We start from the raw sequence: 20,785 nt of genomic DNA, 5'->3' as shown, positions 1-20,785 counted from the left end.
GTTGGTCACATAATTTGTAAATATCTTCTCCCATTCCGTAGGTTGTCTTTTTGTTTTGTGGATGGTTTCCTTTGATGTACAAAAGCTTTTAGGCTTAATTGAGTCCCATTTGTTTATTTTTGCTTTTATTTCTTTTGCCTTAGGAGAGTGATCCAAAGAAATATTGCTACAATTTATGTCAGAGTGTTTCTCCTCTATTCTCTTCCAGAAGTTTTATGATTTCTGGGCTTTCATGTAGGTCTTTAGAGTATTTTGAGTTTGTTTTTTGTGTACAGTGTGAGGAAATGTTCTAATCTCATTGATTTACATGCAGCTGTCCAGCTTTCCCAGCACCACTTGCTGAAGAGACTGTCTTTTCTCCATTGTTATTCTTGCCTCCTTTTTCATAGGTTAGTTTACTATAGGTGTGTGAGTTTATTTCTCGTCTCTCTATTCTCTTTCATTGATCTATGTGAGTGTTTTTGTGCTAATATCGTGTCATTTTGATTATCATACGTTTGTAATGTAGTCTGAAATCAGGGAGTGTGATACCTCCAGCTTTGTTCCTTTTTCTCAAGATTGTTTTGGCAACTTGGGGTCTTTTGTGGTTCCATATAAATTTTGTGATTATTTGTTTTAGTTCTGTGACAAATGTCCTGATATTTTGATAGTGATAGCTTTAAATTGTAGATTGTTTTGAGCAGTGTGGCCCTTTTAATAATATTAATTCTTCCAACCAGAGAGCATAGGTTATCTTTCTACTTCTTTGCATCATATTTAATTCACCAGTATTTTATAGTTTTCAGTGTATAGGTCTTTCATCTCCTTGGTTAAGTTTATTCCTAGATATTTTATTTAATTTTTTGATGACATTTTACACAGGTTTGTTTTCTTGCTTTCTTTTTCTGATATTTCATTGTTAATGTATAGAAAAGCAACAGATTTCTGAATATTAATCTTGTATCTTGCAAGTTTACTGAATTCATTTATTAGTTTTAATAGTTTTTTGTTGAAGACGTTAGAGTTTTCCATATAGAGTATCTTGTCACCTGCAAATAATGACAGTTTTATGTCTTCCCTTCCAGTTTGGATCTTTTAATTTCTTTTTCCTGTCTGATTGCTATGTCCAGGTATTCACTACTAAGTTGAATAGAAGAGGGAGGAGTGGGCATCCTTGTTTTCTTTCTCATTCTAGAGGAAAGGCTTTCAGCTTTTCACCATTGAGTACTTATGTTGACTGGCTTTGTCATAAATGGCCTTCATTATGTTGAGATAAGTTCTCTCTATACCAATTTTGATTAAAATTTTTATAATGAATGATATTCAATTTTGTCAAATGCTTTTTCTGCCTGTGCCCATTGGCTTTGTTGGGAGAGCTCGATCTGATGTGATCACTAGTCATGTCTTTCCTCAGGGTGTGCTGGCAGCTATCACCTTGGTAGGTGGTGGGGCTGGACATGGAGGGCCTAGAGCCAGAACCAGTTTGAACCAGGGCTTCTCTTCTGTTCAGTGACTATTACTGCCCTATCCAAGGTGTGGTCAGGTCCCATGTTGCTGGAGCAGTGTAAGAGAAAGAGGAACTTTCTCCTGAAAGTGAGTGCCAGAAATGGCTGCCTCTGCCCCATGCAGATAACCTCTTTAAGGTCTGAGGTGCCTCTGCCTCCCATGGCCAAGTTTTCTGTCCTTGGCTTGCCAGGCTACTGTGGAGCTGTGACATGCAGCAAGCCTACTAGGGTGTTTGCTTGGATCAGTCTGCGGAATCAATGCACCCAGGGGTTCACAAGAAATCAGCCAGCCACCTGTGTCTTCTCAATCCATGCTGTAAATCCTGCCTGAGGGCAAGGCAGCACACAAACACTTCTCAGGTGTGGAGTGTCAGATTCTCCAGCCTTTCTGTTGGTCCCAGCAGTTCTCCTTGCAGCCAGGTCTCACAGTGCTTGTCTCCTGCATGTAGGATGCAGTCTGTGGCTTGACCTGCTCACTCCCCAGGGCTGGTCTTTGCCTACGTAGCCTCCCTTTTCTTCTTAGTTCCCTCCCAGGGTCACAGGTGCCAACTCAGTACTTTTCCCCCTTCCTCTCTGATTATGTGGGAATCGTTCTTGTAGTCTTGGCTCTGTAGGGGGTTCTCTCTTTTTTTTGTTAACATCTTTATTGGAGTTTAATTGGAGTTTACAATGGTGTGTTAGTTTCTGCTTTATAACAAAGTGAATCAGCTATACATATTCATATATCCCCATATCCCCTCCCTCTTGCGTCTCCCTCCCACCCTCCCTATCCCACCCCTCTACGTGGACACAAAGCACCGAGCTGATCTTCCTGTGCTATGGGGCTGCTTCCCACTAGCTATCTATTTTACATTTGGTAGTGTATATATGTCCATGCCACTCTTTCACTTCGTCCCAGCTTACCCTTCCCCCTCCCCATGTCCTCAAGTCCATTCTCTACATCTGTGTCTTTATTCCTGTCCTGCCCCTTGTTCTTCATAACCACTTTTTTTTTTTAGATTCCATATATATGTGTTAGCATGTGGTATTTGTTTTTCTCTTTCTGACTTACTTCACTCTGTATGACAGACTCATAAGTCCATCCACCTCACCACAAATAACTCAATTTTATTTGTTTTTATGGCTGAGTAATATTCCATTGTATATATGTGCCACATCTTCTTTAACCACTCATCTGTCAATGGAAATGTAGGTTGCTTCCGTGTCCTGATTATTGTAAATAGAGCTGCAGTGAACATTGTGGTACATTACCCTTCTTGAATTATGGTGTTCTCAGAGTATATGCCCAGGAGTGGGATTGCTGGGTCGTATGGTAGTTCTATTTTTAGTTTTTTAAGGAACCTCCATACTGTTCCCCATAGTGGCTATATCAATTTACGTACCACCAACAGTGCAGGAGTGTTCCCTTTTCTCCACACCCTCTCCAGCATTTACTGTTTCTAGATTTTTTGATGATGGCCATTCTGACTGGTGTGAGGTGATACCTTATTGTAGTTTTGATTTGCATTTCTCTAATGATTAGTGATGTTGAGCATCCTTTCATGTGTTTGTTGGCAGTCTGTATATCTTCTTTGGAGAAATGTCTGTGTAGGTCTTCTGCCCATTTTTGTATTGGGTGATTTGTGTTTTGATATTGAGCTGTATGAGCTGCTTTTAAATTTTGGAGATCAGTCCTTTGTCAGGTGCTTCATTTGCAAATATTTTCTCCCATTCTGAGGGTTGTCTTTTGGTCTTGTTTATGGTTTCCTTTGCTGTGCAAAAGCTTTTAATTTTCATTAGGTCCCATTTGTTTATTTTTGTTTTTATTTCCATTTCTCTAGGAGGTGGGTCAAAAAGGATCTTGCTGTGATTTATGTCACAGAGTGTTCTGCCCGTGTTTCCCTCTAAGAGTTTTATAATGTCGGGCCTTAACATTTAGGTCTTTAATCCATTTTGAGTTGATATTTGAGTATCGTGTTAGGGAGTGTTCTAATTTCATTCTTTTACATGTAGATTTGTATACTGCTGCTTTACCAAATTCATTGATTAGCTCTAGTAGTTTTCTGGTAGCATCTTTAGGATTCTCTATGTATAGTATCATGTCATCTGCAAACAGTGACACCTTTACTTTTGCTTTTCCGATTTGGATTCCTTTTATTTCCTTTTTTTCTCTGATTGCTGTGGCTAAAACTTCCAAAACTATGTTGAATAATAGTTGTGAGAGTGGACAACCTTGTCTTATTCCTGATCTTAGAGCAAATGGTTTCAATTTTTCACCATTGAGAATGATGTTGGATGTGGGTTTGTCATATACAGCCTTTATTATGTTGAAGTAAGTTCCCTCTATACCTACTTTCTGGGGGCGGGGTATCTTAAATCGGTGTTGAATTTTGATGAAAACTTTTTCTGCATCTATTGAGATGACCATATGGCTTTTTTGCCTTCAGTTTGTTAATATGGTGTATCACATTGATTGATTTGCATATATTGAAGAATCCTTGCATTCCTGGGATAAAACCCACTTGATCATGGTCTGTGATCCTTTTAATGTGCTGTTGGATTCTGTTTGCTAGTATTTTATTGAGGACTTTTGCATCTATGCTTATCAGTGAAATTGGCCTGTAGTTTTCTTCCTTTGTGACATCTTTGTGTGGTTTTGGTATCAGGGGGATGGTGGCCTCGTAGAATGAGTTTGGGTGTGTTCCTCCCTCTGCTATATTTTGGAAGAGTTTGAGAAGGAAAGGTGTTAGCTGTTCTCTAAATGTTTGATACTAAACCCCTGTGAAGCCATCTGGTCTTGGGCTTTTGTTTGTTGGAAGATTTTTAATCACAGTCTCAATTTCACTGCTTGTGATGGTTCTGTGTGTATTTTCTGTTTCTTCCTGGTTCAGTCTCAGAAGGATGTGCTTTTCTAAGAATTTGTCCATTTCTTCCAGGTTGTCCATTTTATTGATGTATAGTTGTTTCTAGTAGTCTTTCATGACTCTTTGTATTTCTGCAGTGTCAGTTGTTATTTCTCCTTTTTCATTTCAAATTCTGTTGATTTGAGTCTTCTCCCTTTTTTTCTTGATGTGTCTGGCTAATGGTTTTTCAATTTTGTTTATGTTCTCAAGGAACCAGCTTTTAATTTTATTGACCTTTGCTAAAGTTTCCTTCATTTCTTTTTCATTTATTTCTGATCTGATCTTTATGATTTCTTCCTTCTGCTAACTTTAGGTGTTTTTTTTTTTTTGTTCTTTCTCGAATTGCTTTAGGTGTAAGATTCGGTTGTTTGTTTGACATGTTTCCTGTTTTTTGAGGTAGTATTATATTGCTATAAACTCCCCTCTTAAAACTGCTTTTGCTGCATTGTGTAGGTTTTGGGTTGTTGTGTTTTCATTGTCATTTGTTTCTAGGTGTTTCTTGATTTCCTCTTTGATTTCTTCAGTGATCTCTTGTTTATTAAGTAGTGTATTGTTTAGCTTCCATGTGTTTGTATTTTTTACAGAGTTTTTACTGTAATTGATATCTCGTGTCATAGCGCTGTGATCGGAAACGATACTTGATACGATTTCTATTTTCGTAGATTTACCAAGGCTTAATTTGTGACCCAAGATATGATCTATCCTGGAGAATGTTCCATGAGCATTTGAGAAGAAAGTGTATTCTGTTGTTTTTGTATGGAATGTCCTGTAAATATCAATTAAGTCCAACTTGTCGAATGTATCATTTAAAGCTTGTGTTTACTTATTTATTTTCATTTTTGTTGATGTCTCCATTGGTGAAAGTGGGGTGTTAAAGTCCCCTAGTATGATTGTGTTACTGTTGATTTCCCCTTTTATGGCTGTTAGCATTTACCTTATGTATTGAGGTTCTCCTGTGTTGGGTGCATAAATATTTACACTTGTTATATCTTCTGCTTGGATTGATCCCTTGATCATTACGTAGTGTCCTTCTTTGTCTCATGTAATGGTCTTTATTTTAAAGTCTATTTTGTCTGATATGAGAATTGCTACTCCAGCTTTGTTTTGAGTTCCATTTGCATGGAATATCGTTTTCCATCCCCTCAGTTTCACTCTGTATGTGTCCCTAAGTCTGAAATGGTTCTCTTTTAGACAGCATATATATGGGTCTTGTTTTTGTATCCATTCAGTGAGTGTTTGTCTTTTCGTTGGAGCATTTAATCTATTTACATTTAAGGTAATTTTTGGTTTGTATGCTCCACTTACCATTTTCTTAATTGTTTTGGGTTTATTATTGTAGGTCTTTTCCTTCTCTTGTGTTTCCTGCGTAGAGAAGTTCCTTTAGCATTTGTTGTAAAGCTGGTTTGGTGGTGCTGAATTTGCTTAGCTTTTGCTTCTCTGTAAAAGTTTTAATTTCTCTGTCATATCTGAATGGGATCCTTGCTAGGTAGAGTAATCTTGGTTGTAGGTTTTTCCCTTTCATCACTTTAAATATGTCCTGCCACTCCCTTCTGGCTTGCAGAGTTTCTGCTGAAAGATCATCTGTTAATCTTATGAGGATTCCCGTGTATGTTATTTATTGTTTTTCCTTTGTTGCTTTTAATATTTTTTTTTGTATTTTATTTTTGATAGTTTGATTAGTATTTGTCTTGTTTCTCCTTGGATTTATCCTGTATGGGACTCTCTGTGCTTCGTGGACTTGATTAACTATTTCCTTTCCCATGTTAGTGTAGTTTTCAACTATTATCTCTTCAAATATTTTCTCAGTCCCTTTGTTTTTCTCTTCTTCTTCTGGTTTCCCTATAATTTGAATGTTGGTGTGTTTAATATTGTCCCAGAGGTCTCTGAGACTGTTCTCAATTTTTTTTCTTTTTTTTCTTTATTCTGCGCTGCAGAATAATAGTTATTCTACTACTATTCCACTAGAAATAGTTATTTCCACTACTTTATCTCCCAGGTTACTTATCCATTCTTCTGCCTCAGTTATTCTGCTATTGATTCCTTCTAGAGAATTTTAAATTTCATTTATTGTGTTGTTCATCATTGTTTGTTTGCTCTTTAGTTCTTCTAGGTTATTGTTAAACGTTTCTTGTGTTTTTTTCTATTTCCAAGATTTTGGGTCATGTTTACTGTCATTACTCTGAATTCTTTTTTAGGTAGACTGCCTATTTCCTATTCATTTGTTTGGTCTGGTGGGTTTTTACTTTGCCTTTTCATCTGCTGTGTGTTTCTCTGTCTTCTCATTTTGCTTAACTTACTGTGTTTGAGTCCCAGGACTTTAACGTGGAGATTTTGTATGAATGATTTCTTTCAGTGGCATTGTTTGAGGTATTCATTTTGTTTGTGATCTTAATAAATGGAAAGAAAAAGGCAAAACAAAAGGAATAGGACTTGGCCTATGGATGATTTATATTCTTTAAATACTTAATCCATTGTGTTTGTGTAACTATGATTCTTAGTAAATGAAAATTTGAGGTAATTTTGGCAAATATTTTAGCTGTTATAGAAATTTATTTCCAGTGGATACAGTTGTTTGGAATTCTGACTGATAGTTAAGTAAGTTTTACAGAGAAAAGTTTTTTTTGTGTTTGTTTGTTTTTTAAATAGGAAGTTCTGACCTGTTCAAATTATTTGGATTTGGTTGATTGTGGAGCTATTGAACATTGTTGGTGTTTAAGCCACTTCAGGTCTGTAGCTGCTGACTGAAGGATGCACAATCTAAACGTTGGGATTTGTTTTTTTCGGGGATCTTACTGAAGACTCAAGCCCATGAGGCAGTGTCTCAGATAGCTCTGAGGGACTGATCCAAAGAGGTAAGGGAGGGGCCAGCATATAGAAGAGTTTTGCAACAGAAAAACAGGTAAAAGTTTACTGTTTATAAAAGAAAGCAGATATGTCACATTAAGGAATTTAGTGCTTTCCCATGTATGGGAAGATGGAAGAGTCTGGCTCACTGAAATCATTGCTTTGATATGCACTTCAGCTATCTGGAGCCAGTATCCTGTGTTTCCTCAGGGTGTACCATTGGAGGTGCCTGCTTTGCTTACTGATATGGCAGATGACATTCTTCCTCTACAAGCCACACTCACCTATATGAGGTCAGGAAATGATTTTGACCTAGTTTCTAGGTGTTGCCACCTAAGTTACCTGAATGATAGCCTTCAGTACCCAGATCAAAGGAATAAAAGAATGGATGCTGGCCCTGCAGTTGGGTCTTATAAGCAGGAGAAACTAATGAAAATGCCCTGGATGCAGAATACACCAGTGTGGGGTGACTCTCAGATGAAGAAAGAGGAGTCTCCACAACTCAGAAAGGGACAGGAACCAAGTCACCGTACCTTCAAGGCCTAAGAGAAAGGAGACAGAAGCATCAAGAAAAAGGGATGCAGAGAGGTGGACGGGGTGATAGAAATTAGAAACGGCCACTAAAGTGGTCTAGGTGTCGAGACACTGGAAAAGGCTTGCAGCACTCTGTGCTGCCAGAAAGTGCCTGACTGTGTAAAAGTTCTGTCTTATTCACCCCTAGATATGGGTTATTCTTGGTAATGATGCTGTGCCTGTTAAAGAACTTTAAATCATGTGCACTTCACTGTTTATGAAAGCAGTAAGCCATGTATTGTATTTGAGCTATTACGTATCTGTGAAATCCAACTCAGGATAAAATTGTGGGCTCTTCGGTGTGTGTGGGGAAAAAACCTTGGAGGAATTGCATTTTCTCAGGCCTGCCATATACTGACAGATTACTATAAAGCTACCTTTAAAAAACTTTATTTTTTACAGTTTTACATTTACAGCAAAATTCAGCAGAAAGTTCCCATATTCCACTGCTCCTACACATACACAACCTCCCCCATCACTTACCAAAGGGCACATTTGTTACAACTGATGAATATATATTGACATATCATCATTACCCAGCATTCATCTTTATATTAGGCTGTCTCTTGGTACTGTACATTCTGTGAGTTTGGACCTACATATACTGACATGTATGTATCATTATAGTATCTTTTAGAGTATTTTTACTTCTCTAAAAATATTCTGGTTTCTAGCTATTAATTCCCCCTTACAACCTGTGGCAATGACTGATTCTTTTGCTGTAGGATACAGTTTTTGCCTTTTCCAGATTGTCATATACTTGGAATCATATAGCATGCAGACTTTTCAGATGGGCTTTTGTCACTTGTATATTTTTTCACGTGTATATTTTAGGTTTCTTCATATCTTTTTATGGCTTCCTGACTTTTTATTTCTTTTCTCTTTTTTAGTGCTGAATAATACTGTATGGTCTGGTTGAAATAAAGTTTATTTACCATTCACCTGTTGAAGAGCATCTAGGTTGCTTCCAGGTTTTGGCAGTTTTGAGTTATGAACCTTCTTCAGTGTGCAGGTTTTTTTTTTTTTTTTTTCAGTGTGCAGGTTTTTATGTAGATATAAAATTTCAGCTCTTTTGGGTAAATACCAAGGAGTGTGACTGCTGGATCACATGGTAAGAGTATGTTTAGTTTTGTGAGAAACTGCCAAAGTGGCTGTAGCATTTTGCATTCTTTCCAGCAGTGAATGGGAGTTCCTGTTACTCCACATCCTCACCAGCATTTGATGTTGTCAGTGTCTTCATTTTGGCCATTCTAACAGGTGTGTAGTGGAATCTCACTGTTGTTTTAATTTTCATTTTCCTGATGACGTATGATTTAGAGCATCTTTTTTTCATATGCTTTGCTGTCTGTTTATCTTCTTCAGTGAGGTGTCCATTAATTGGTGGTGGCCCATTTAATTGAGTTCTTTGTTCTCTCACTGTTGAGTTTTAAGTATTCTTTCTATATTTTGGATAACAGTTCTGATCAGATGTGTCTTTTGCGAATGTTTCCTCTCCGTCTGTGATTTGTTGTCTCACATGTGTTGACATTGGCTTTCACTGAGCAGAAGTTTTAATTTTAATGAAGTTGAGCTTACCCATTATTTCTTTCATGGATCCTGCCTTTGGTATTGTATCTAAAATGACATTTCCAAACCAAGGTCCTCTTAGTTTTCTCCTATGTAATCTCCTAAGAGTTTTATAGTTTTGCATTTTATATTTAGGCCTTGAGTTAAATTTCGTGAAGGGTGTGAAGTCTGTCTAGGTGATTTTTTTTTTTTGCATGTGGATGTCCACTTGTTCCAGCATCATTTTTTGAAAGACTATCTTTGCTATCATATTATTTTGCCACTACCACACTATCTTGATTACTGTAGCTTTATATTGTCTTGAGGTCTGATAGGTTCTGATAGGTTCTCCAGCTTTGTTCTTCTTCAGTATTGTGTTGGCTGTCCTGGGCCTATTGCCACTTTAGGATCAATTTGTTGATGTCCACAAAATAAGTTGCTAGAATTTTGATTGGGATTGTTTTGAATCTATAGAGCAAGCTGGGAAGAAGTGACATCTTGACAGTATTGAATCTTTCCCATCCATGAACATGGAATGTCTCTTCATTTATTTAGTTCTTCTTTGTTTCAGTTCATCAGAGATTTGTAATTTTCTTTGTATAGCTCCTGTACAAGTTTTGTTAGACTTATAACTAAGTATTTCACTTTTGGAGGTGCCATGTGAATGGTATTGTGTTTTAAATTTCAGATCTACTTGTTTGTTGATGGTATTTAGGAAAGCAGTTGACTTTTATATATTAACCTTATATCCTACAGTCTTGTTATAATCATTTATTAGTTACTGGAAGTTTTTTGGTCATTTTTTTCCAGATTTTTCATATAAAGGTCAAGTCATCTGCAAACAAATCCTTAAGTAAAAATCAACCATTAAAAATATTTGAGGCTGTGAAATGTTAGTTCTTTAGTTGTCAGTGCTAATGTTAATTTGTATGTGTGATGCTAAGAGGTAATTAATAAGGTGAATATGAAGTTCTTATCTGTATGCATGTATGTAATTTAATGGATCTATTGTAAAATAAAATATTTGCTTTCTATTTAGCCTTTTCTGGATATTCAACAAATACTAAGTACAGCCCACTCCAAATAAAAGCAGAAATAGCAAGTCATCAGGACAGGGTGAGTAAAAATGAGTGTTTTTACACTAGAAGCAGCTTGTGTATTCTTTATATACTGATAACATCACTTATTATGATTTACTTAATTCCTTTGATAGGAAGAGAAAAGTTTCATTTTAAAGCCTCAGCCCATCTAACAAAAAATTGCTTGTATCCCTCTGTGTATTTCATAGGGCTAGATTCACCCAACATTTGGAAAGATTTGGCGATGTCCGGGCCCGAGCTCACAGGGCTGCTTCCCTTTATTAGTGGGAGGCCAGCTCTGTCCCTTGGCAGATTTAGCATCTGCCGTTCTTCCCTGGTCTCTGTATTCCCAGAGAAATCTTGCCTGCGATGGTGTTTGACCAGAAGGTGCCGGTGCTCCTTGCCAGTGGTGTCAGGTTCTTTGTGTGCCACCGTGTTCCATCCCTTCATCCTCTTGTCTTTGGTGTCTGGGAGGGGGGACAGGAGACATCTTGGAGACCAAGCCTCCCATCCTAGTGTCTCAGTGCCTAAACCAGAGTGTCTCTTTTAGTGCTGTGGTTCTCACATTCTAGTGCACCAACAAAAAACACCTGGGGCATCAGTTCAAAGTGTGAGCCCCATTCCCATTTCCATAGAAACTGTCTCATTACCATGCTGGCTGCCCCTGGAAGAGGCAGGGCTCCCTGCCAGCAAACGGCCCACAATTAAGTGTCCCCTGCTCGCTCGGCTGCCAGAGATGGCTCCCAACCCCAGCCAGCATGGTTCAGAAGGGCTGTCAGTATGCCTGCTTTCTGGAGCGATCAGACACCTGCGTGGGGATTTTTCTCGGCATCTTAGAAACATGAGCTCGCCCCAGCCTGTGACCAGGTGCTGCGCCTGTTACGAGATCCCAGACGTCAGCCTTCCTGCGATTTTCACTGGGTGCTGTGTGAGCAGGCCCGCCAGGTGCCCCAAAGATGTTGAACAAAAGACATGGGAACCATTAGGTTTAAAATCACTTCCTGGGCATTGCCCTTTGTCCCCTTGCTCGGAAGACATTTTGTCACCAGGCTCCAGGACCGGCAGGCTTCTCCAGAAGTGGGTGGAGGGGCCTCTCTCCTCCATGAGGGGCTCGGAGGGGCTGCCCTGGGTCTACAAGCCCTCCCTGTCCCGTGCAGTCACCATGTCCTCGATTTGTCCCCACACGTGTGTCACTGGGTATGGAAGAGGGGGAGTGAGTGTGGGGGACCTTCTCAGGGGGACCTGGGGAAGACGCGGGGTTTCTTCTGAAGGAACTGGAGGTGGAGTTTTAACAAGGCCTGGAGTGGGTCCTAGCACCTGTTTAAATAAGCACTGCAGGCGACTGACTTTCAGGTAGTGGGAAGCCATGCTTTGAGCAACAGGGCTTCCTAGGTGAGATCTATGGGAAGTAAGCAGAAGAGAGGATGAAAAAAGTATGACAAAGTTTGCTCATTGCAATGTGTAAATCAATACCTTGAAAAAGAAAATTGTTGCCGGTTCCAGGGCTCCACATGGGTAGAAAGCTGTTTGGTGACCCGGGCCTTCTGTGTCTAAGCGAGCCAGCCCCTCTGCCAGGGCTGTTTGATATGCCAGGGATGGGAGGTCATGGAGAGACTGGGTGACCCCGTGAATTGCAAGCTATTCAGAAACTTAGATGACAATGCTAACAACTGTAGAAATCATTTCTCACAGCTTCTTTTTGTGGAAAAAAAAATGTAATTTGTCTTTAGCTTTGCAGATTAAAACAAGAGCTGACCCAGATGAAGCAAGAACTGAAGTACAAAGAAAAGGGGGTGGAGACCCTGCAAGAGTGAGTGGCCTGCAGTGACAGAGGGAGAGTTTCCCTGCGATTTCCTGTTTGGTGCCGGGACATGTGTCCTAAAGCTTCACGGGTGTTCACTTTTATGCTTTTATTTATGCTCATTATTTCCCTAAATTAAAAAAAATTGTATTGAGTATAGTTGATTTACAGTGTTGTGTTAGTTTCAGGTATACAGCAAAGTGATTCTGTTATGTATATACATATACATATATATTCTTTTCCATTATAGGTTATTACATAATATTGAGTATAGTCCCCTGTGCTATGCAGTAGGTCTTTGCTGGTTATCAATTTTATATTTAGTAGTGTGTATATGTTAATCACAGAATCTGTTCTTTGAAGATACTCAGCTTTTAAAATACTTGAGAAACAAGATCCTTATTTTTATATTATGCTCATTATCTCTAGCTACATACTTTATATATGTAGATAAAGCTGTATAATCATTATTAAATTAAATTTTCTTAATTAGAAGTACATTAATTTAAAAATTAAGTTCTCCTTTCTCATTAGCCATACTCAAGTGCTTATTAGCTGTACGTGGTTAGTTCAGCTTTTCTCTACGTCAACGCAATTGACATTTTCAGTTGTCCTATGATATTTTATGGAGGATGTGCTGTCCATTGTATGATATTTGGCAGCATCCCTGGGTTCTCCCCACTGGATACCAGTGGCACCTCTTGATTGTGACAATCAAAAATGTTCTCCAGTACTGGTAGATATCTCCTAGGTGGACACATTACCCCTCAGTTGAGAACCACCAGGCTAATGACGACTGTATTGGACAACTCAAATAATAGAACATTTCCATCATTACAGAATGTTCTATTTGACAATATAGTTTATAGGTCTTCCTCCTGAAGTCATCTTTACAATTATTCCTATTATATTCCTTATTTTCCTATTAAGAGTTTGGGGATGAATTTCTTATAATTTGTGAGCTATATTAAGTTAATGAACAAGTGTTATTTTACCAATGATAACATTACTGGTTTACTTTTTGGATGAAATTATTCTTGATTTATATCCTATCTTCATTTCCTGAACTTGAGCACAGGCTTCACATTTTCTGTGCCTACGTTTCTCATTGATTTGTGAATGGTAATGATTCTGATAACAGCAGCAGCATCTAATACATAGCTTTCAGTTTATGGTGGGAATCCATGTGGTTACTATTATTGGTAAATGTAGAAGCATTCCACTCTTTGCATCCAATATGCAGATTCAAAAATCCTGTGTCAGATGTGACTGCAGTATTGTTGTTTATAAGGTAAAAGATAAATGTCACTGTTCAACAAATATATTATTTCAATGTCATATAAAGGTAATTAACATAGATCAAGTCCTGTTCTTTAATACGTGGTTGAAATTAATTTTCTTAATTATCTAGACTGGTTGGGTTTATGAGTCATTTGTCTTTTGTGGGGGAGGGGTTGTTGTTGTTGTTGTTGTTTTATGGACATTACAACTCTGGAATTTACTCATCTTATAACTGGAAGTCCGTACCATTTGACCAGCATCTCCACATTTCCCCCACCCTTTAGTCCCTGGTAACCACTACTCTATTCTCTGTTTCTGTGAATTCAATTTTTTTTTTAGATTCCACATATAAGTGAAATAATACAATATTTTTCTTTTCTTATTTCACTTAGCATAAAGCCTCCAACTCTCTTTAGGTTATCACAGATGGTAAGATACCATTCTTTTTAGTGGCTGAATAATATTGCACTGTGTGTGTGTATATCTTCATCCAGTCATCTGTCAGTGGATCATTAGGTTCTTTCTGTGACTTGGTTATTGTGAATAATGCTGCAGTGAATATGGGAGTGCATATTATTTGATGGAGGTTTCATTTCCTTGTAATATATACCAAGAAGTAGAAATGCTGGATCATATGTTAGCTCTATTTTTATTTTTTTTTGAAGAACCTCCATTATGTTTTCTGTAGTAGTTGTATTGCCACCAACAATGTACAAGAATTCCCTTTTCTCCACATCCTCACCAACAGCATTTCTCATCATTTTGATGATAGCCATTCTGACAGGTGTCAGGTGGTATCTCATTGTGGTTTTGATTTGAATTTACCTGAGTCTTAATGATATTAATCATATTTTCATGTGCCTATTGGCCATCTGTAGGTCTTCTTAGGAAACTGTCTATTCAGATCCTCCCCTTATTTATTTTTTTTGTGGTACGCAGGCCTCTCACTGTTGTGGCCTCTCCCGTCTCAGACAGCACAGGCTCCGGACGCGCAGGCCCAGCGGCCATGGCTCACGGGCCCAGCTGCTCTGCAGCATGCGGGATCCTCCCGGACCGGGGCACGAACCCATGTCCCCTGCATCGGCAGGCGGACCCCCAACAACTGCGCCACCAGGGAAGCCCTATTTATTTACTTTTAATAAATGAGTTTTTAATCAGTAATTTCCCTTTTTGGTTTTAGGCCAGTTGGAATTGAATTTCTTTTCTTATTTATTTATTTATTACATCTTTATTAGAGTATAATTGCTTCACAATTGTGTGTTAGTTTCTACTGTATAACAAAGTGAATCAGCTATACATATACATATATCCCCATATCCCCTCCCTGTTGTGTCTCCCTCCCACCCTCCCTATCCCACACCTCTAGGTGGTCACAAAGCACTGAGCTGATCTCCCTGTGCTATGTGGCTACTTCCCACTAGCTATCTCCCCTTATTTTTAAATTGGATTGTTTGTTATTTTGCTATTGAATTGTATGAGTTTTTTATATATTTTGTGTTAATTCCAATGGCAAGGAACTTTTTCCTTGTGTTCTCTTGGAGAAATTTTACATTTGCAGGTCTTACATTTAATTTAAATCCTTAATCTGTTTGAAGTTAATTTTTGTGAATGGTGTAAGATATGTGTCCAGTTTCACTGTTCTGCATATGAATATCCAGTTTTCCCAATACCATTTATTGAAGAGACTTTTCTTTCCCCTTGAATATTCTTGGCTGCCTTGTCAAATATTAATTTAACCTATAGTGGGCTCTCAGTTTGGCTACATTGGTCTATGTGTCTATATCAGTACCATACTGTTTTGATAACTATAGTTTTGTCATATAGTTTAAAATCAGATAGTTTGATTCCTCCGGCTTTCTTCTTTCTCATTATTGCTTTGGCTTTATGAGATCTTTTTTACACATTTAGAATTGTTCTTTACTAATTCTGTGAAAAATGCCTGTGGAGTTTTGATAGGGATTGCATAGAGTCTATAGATGCCTTTGAATGGCATGGATATTTTAACAGTGTTGTCTCTTCTGATCATTGACATGAGAAACCTTTCATTCATGTTTTTCATTTCTTTAATTACTGTCTTGTAGGTTTCAGTGTATAGAACTTTCACTTCCTTGGTTAAACTTATTCCTAGTATTTTGTTGGTCTTAGTGCTATTGTGAATGGATTTTTTTTCTTTATTTCTCTTTCTGATATTTCATTGTAGTGTGTAGAAACACAACTGATGTTTGTACCTTGACACTGAATGCTGCAACTTTGCTGAATTTTTTTATTAGGACTGTTTTGTTGGTGGGGTCTTCAGGATTTTCCATATACAGGCATATGTCACATGGAGACAGAGACTTCTTCCTTTCCAGTTTGAAATTTCTTTTCTTGCCTAATTGCCCTGGTTAGGAATTCCAGTACTGTGTTGAGTAAAAGTGGCTAGAGCATGCCTCTTACCATCTTAGATGAAAAGGTTTCTTTCAGTCTTTCACCTGAGTGTATTAGCTGTGGATTTGTCATGTTATGTCCTATATTATGTTGAGGTATGTTCTTTCTACAAACAATTTGTTGAGAACGTTTATCATGAAAACATGTTGAAAATTATCAAATACTTTGTATGGCTTTTATTTATTTATTTTAACATCTTTATTGGGGTATAGTTGCTTTACAATGGTGTGTTAGTTTCTGCTTTATAACAAAGTGAATGAGTTATACATATACATATGTTCCTATATCTCTTCCCTCTTGCATCTCTCTCCCTCCCACCCTCCCTATCCCACCCCTCTAGGTGGTCACAAAGCACCGAGCTGATCTCCCTGTGCTATGCGGCTGCTTCCCACTAGCTGTCTGTTGTACGCTTGGTAGTGTATATATGTCCATGTCACTGTCTCACTTTGTCACAGCTTACCCTTCCCCCTCCCCATATCCTCAAGTCTGTTCTCTAGTAGGTCTGTGTCTTTATTCCTGTCTTACCCCTAGGTTCTTCATGACATTTTTTTCTTAAATTCCATATATATTTGTTAGCATATGGTATTTTTCTCTTTCCGACTTACATCACTCTGTATGACAGACTCTAGGTCTATCCACCTCATTACAAATAGCTCCATATCGTTTCTTTTTATGGCTGAGTAACATTCCACTGTATATATGTGCCACATCTTCTTTATCCATTCATCCGATGATGGACACTTAGGTTGTTTCCATCTCCTGGCTATTGTAAATATAGCTGCAATGAACATTTTTGTATATGACTCTTTTTGAATTACGGTTTTCTAAGGGTATATGCCCAGTAGTGAGATTGCTGGGTCATATGGTAGTTCTATTTGTAGTTTTTAAAGGAACCTCCATACTGTTCTCCATAGCAGCTGTACCAATTCATATTCCCACCAGCATTGCAAGGTTGTTCCCTTTTCTCCACACCCTCTCCAGCATTTATTGTTTCTAGAATTTTTGATGATGGCCATTCTGACTGGTGTGAGATGATATCTCATTGTAGTTTTGATTTGCATTTCTCTAATGATTAATGATGTTGAGCATTCTTTCATGTGGTTGTTGGCAGTCTGTATATCTTCTTTGGAGAAATGTCTATTTAGATGTTCTGCCCATTTTTGGATTGGGTTTTTTGTTTTTTTGTTATTGAGCTGCATGAGCTGCTTGTAAATTTTGGAAATTACTCCTTTGTCAGTTACTTCATTTGCAAATATTTTCTCCCATTCTGAGGGTTGTCTTTTGGTCTTGTTTATGGTTTCCTTTGCTGTGCAAAAGATTTGAGGTTTCATTTGGTCCCATTTGTTTGTTTATTTTTGTTTTTATTTCCATTTCTCTAGGAGGTGGGTCAAAAAGGATCTTGCTGTGATTTATGTCATAGAATGTTCTGCCTATGTTCTCCTCTAACAGATTGATAGTTTCCAGCCTTACATTTAGGTCTTTAATCCATTTTGAGCTTATTTTTGTGTATGGTGTTAGACAGTGATCTAATCTCATACTTTTTCATGTACCTGTGCAGTTTTCCCAGCACCACTTATTGAAGAGGCTGTCCTTTCTCCACTGTACATTCCTGCCTCATTTATCAAAGATAAGGTGACCATATGTGCCTGGGTTTATCTCTGGGCTTTCTATCGTGTTCCATTGATCTATCTTTCTGTTTTTGTGCCAGTACCGTACTGTCTTGATTACTGTAGCTTTGTAGTATAGTCTGAAGTCAGGGAGCCTGATTCCTCCAGCTCTCTTTTTCGTTCTCAAGATTGCTTTGGTTTTCGGGGTCTTTTGTGTTTCCATACACATTGTGAAATTTTTTGTTCTAGTTCTGTGAAAAATGCCAGTGGTAGTTTGATAGGGAATGCATTGAATCTGTAGATTGCTTTGGGTAGTAGTGTCATTTTCACAATGTTGATTCTTCCAATCCAAGAACATGGTATATCTCTCCATCTATTTGTATCATCTTTAAGTTCTTTCATCAGTGTCTTATAATTTTCTGCATATAGGTCTTTTGTCTCCTTAGGTAGGTTTACTCCTAGATATTTTATTATTTTTGGTGCAGTGGTAAATAGTGTTTTCTTGATTTCAATTTCAGATTTTTCATCATTATTGTATAGGAATGCCAGAGATTTCCGTGCATTAATTTTGTATCCTGCTACTTTACCAAATTCATTGATTAGCTCTAGTAGTTTTCTGGTAGCATCTTTAGGATTCTCTATGTATAGTGTCATGTCATCTACAGTGACAGCTTTACTTCTTTCCGATTTGTATTCTTTTTATTTCCTTTTCTTTTCTGATTGCTGTGGCTAAAACTTCCAAAACTATGTTAAGTAAGAGTGGTGAGAGTGGGCAACCTTGCCTTGTTCCTTATCTTAGTGGAAATGCTTTCAGTTTTTCACCATTGAGGATGATGTTGGCTGTGGGTTTGTCATATATGGCCTTCATTATGTTGAGGAAAGTTCCCTCTATGCCTACTTTCTACAGGGTTTTTATCATAAATGGGTGTTGAATTTTGTCAATAGCTTTCTCTGCATCTATTGAGATGATCATATGGTTTTTCTCCTTCAATTTGTTAATATGATGTATCACATTGATTGATTTGTGTATATTGAAGAATCCTTGCAACCCTGGAAGAAACCCCACTTGATCATGGTGTATGATCCTTTTAATGTGCTGTTGGATTCTGTTTGCTAGTATTTTGTTGAGGATTTTTGAATTTATGTTCATCAATGATATTGCCCTGTAGTTTTCATTCTTTGTGAAATCCTTGTCTGGTTTTGGTATCAAGGTGATGGTGGCCTCGTAGAATGAATTTGGGAGTGTTCCTCCTTCTGCTATATTTTGGAAGAGTTTGAGAAGGAAAGGTGTAGGCTCTTCTTTAAATGTTTGATAGAATTCACCTGTGAAGCCATCTGGTCCTGGGTTTTTTTTTTTGGAAGATTTTTAATCACAGTTTCAATTTCAGTGCTTGTGATTTGTCTGTTCATATTTTCTATTTCTTCCTGATTCAGTCTTGGCAGGTTTTGCATTTCTAAGACTTTGTCCATTTCTTCCAGGCTGTCCGTTTTATTGGCATAGAGTTGCTTGTAGTAATCACTCAATGATCTTTTGTATTTCTGCAGTGTCAGTTGTTACTTCTCCTTTCTCATTTCTAATTCTATTGATTTGAATCTTCTCCCTTTTTCTCTTGATGAGTCTGGCTAATGGTTTGTCAATTTTGTTTATCTTCTCAAAGAACCAGCTTTTAGTTTTATTGATCTTTGCTATCGTTTCCTTCATTTCTTTTTCATTTATTTCTGATCTGATTTTTATGATTTCTTTCATTCTGCTAACTTCAGGGTTTTTTTGTTCTTCTTTCTCTAATTGCTTTAGGTGCAATGTTTGGTTGTTTATTTGAGATGTTTTCTGTTTCTAACGGTGGGCTTGTATTGCTATAAACTTCCCTCTTAGAACTCTTTTGCTGCATCCCATGGGTGTTGGGTCATCGTGTCTCCATTGTCATTTGTTTCTAGGTATTTTTTGATTTTTTTGATTTCTTCAGTGATCACTTCGTTATTAAGTAGTGTATTGTTTACCCTCCATGTGTTTGTATTTTTCACAGATAGTTTCCTGTAATTGATATCTAGTGTCATAGCATGTGGTCAGAAAAGATACTTGATACAAGGCTTGATTTGTGACCCAAGATATGGTCTATCCTGGAGAAGGTTCCATGAGCACTTGAGAAAAATGTGTATTCTGTTGTTTTTGGATGGAGTTTCCTATAAATATCAAGTCCATCTTGTTTAATGTGTCATTTAAAGCTTGTGTTTCCTTTATTCATTTTCATTTTGGATGATCTGTCCATTGGTGAAAGTGGGGTGTTAAAGTTCCCTACTATGAATGTGTTAGTGTCGATTTCCCCTTTTATGGCTGTTAGTATTTGCCTTATGTATTGAGGTGCTCCTGTGTTGGGTGCATAAATATTTACAATTGTTATATCTTCTTCTTGGATCAATCCCTTGATCATTATGTAGTGTCCTTCTTTGTCTCTTCTAATAGTCTTTATTTTAAAGTCTATTTTGTCTGATATGAGAATTGCTACTCCAGTTTTGTTTTGGTTTCCATTTGCATGGAATATCTTTTTCCATCCCTTTACTTTCAGTCTGTATGTGTCTCTAGGTCTGAAGTGGGTCTCCTTTACACAGCTTATATTTGGGTGTTGTTTTTGTATCCATTCAGCCAATCTGTGTTTTTTGGTGGGAACATTTAGTCCATTTATATTTCAGGTAATTATCGATATGTATGTTCCCATTCCCACTTTCTAAATTGTTTTGGGTTCATTATTGTTGGTCTTTTCCTTCTCTTGTGTTTCTTGCCTAGAGACGTTCCTTTAGCATTTGTTGTAAAGCTGGTCTGGTGGTGCTGAACTCTCTCAGCTTTTGCTTGTCTGTAAATGTTTTAATTTCTCCATCAAATCTGAATGAGATCCTTGCTGGGTAGAGTAATCTTGGTTGCAGGTTTTTCTCCTTCATCACTTGCAATATGTGCTGCCACTCCCTTCTGGCTTGCAGAGTTTCTGCTGAAAGATCAGCTGTTAACCTTATAGGGATTCCCTTGTGTGTTATTTGTTGTTTTTCCCTTGCTGCTTTTAATATGCTTTCTTTGTATTTAATTTTTGACAGTTTGATTAATATGTGTCTTGGCATATTTCTCCTTGGATTTATCCTGTATGGGACTCTCTGTGCTTCCTGGACTTGATTAACTATTTCCTTTCCCATATTAGGGAAGTTTTCAGGTATAATCTCTTCAAATATTTTCTCAGTCCCTTTCTTTTTCTCTTCTTCTTCTGGAACCCCTATA

The 20,785-nt window shown here is 37.7% G+C and overlaps 1 protein-coding gene across 1 annotated transcript in view; it reads left to right on the top strand.

Annotated features, from left to right (window-relative positions):
• LOC307181083 (protein WWC3-like) overlaps positions 1-20,785 on the top strand; it is a 143,140-nt gene that overhangs the window by 20,804 nt on the left and 101,551 nt on the right. The window contains 2 exon segments of the mRNA XM_079911857.1: positions 10,368-10,444; positions 12,138-12,217. Of these exon segments, the coding sequence (XP_079767983.1) occupies positions 10,368-10,444; positions 12,138-12,217 (157 nt within the window).

This window comes from Stenella coeruleoalba (genome assembly GCF_951394435.1).
Source record: "Stenella coeruleoalba genome assembly, chromosome: Y".
Taxonomy (NCBI): domain Eukaryota; kingdom Metazoa; phylum Chordata; class Mammalia; order Artiodactyla; family Delphinidae; genus Stenella; species Stenella coeruleoalba.
Note: the sequence above shows the minus strand (reverse complement) of the source record. Positions and strands in the feature narration are given on the sequence as shown.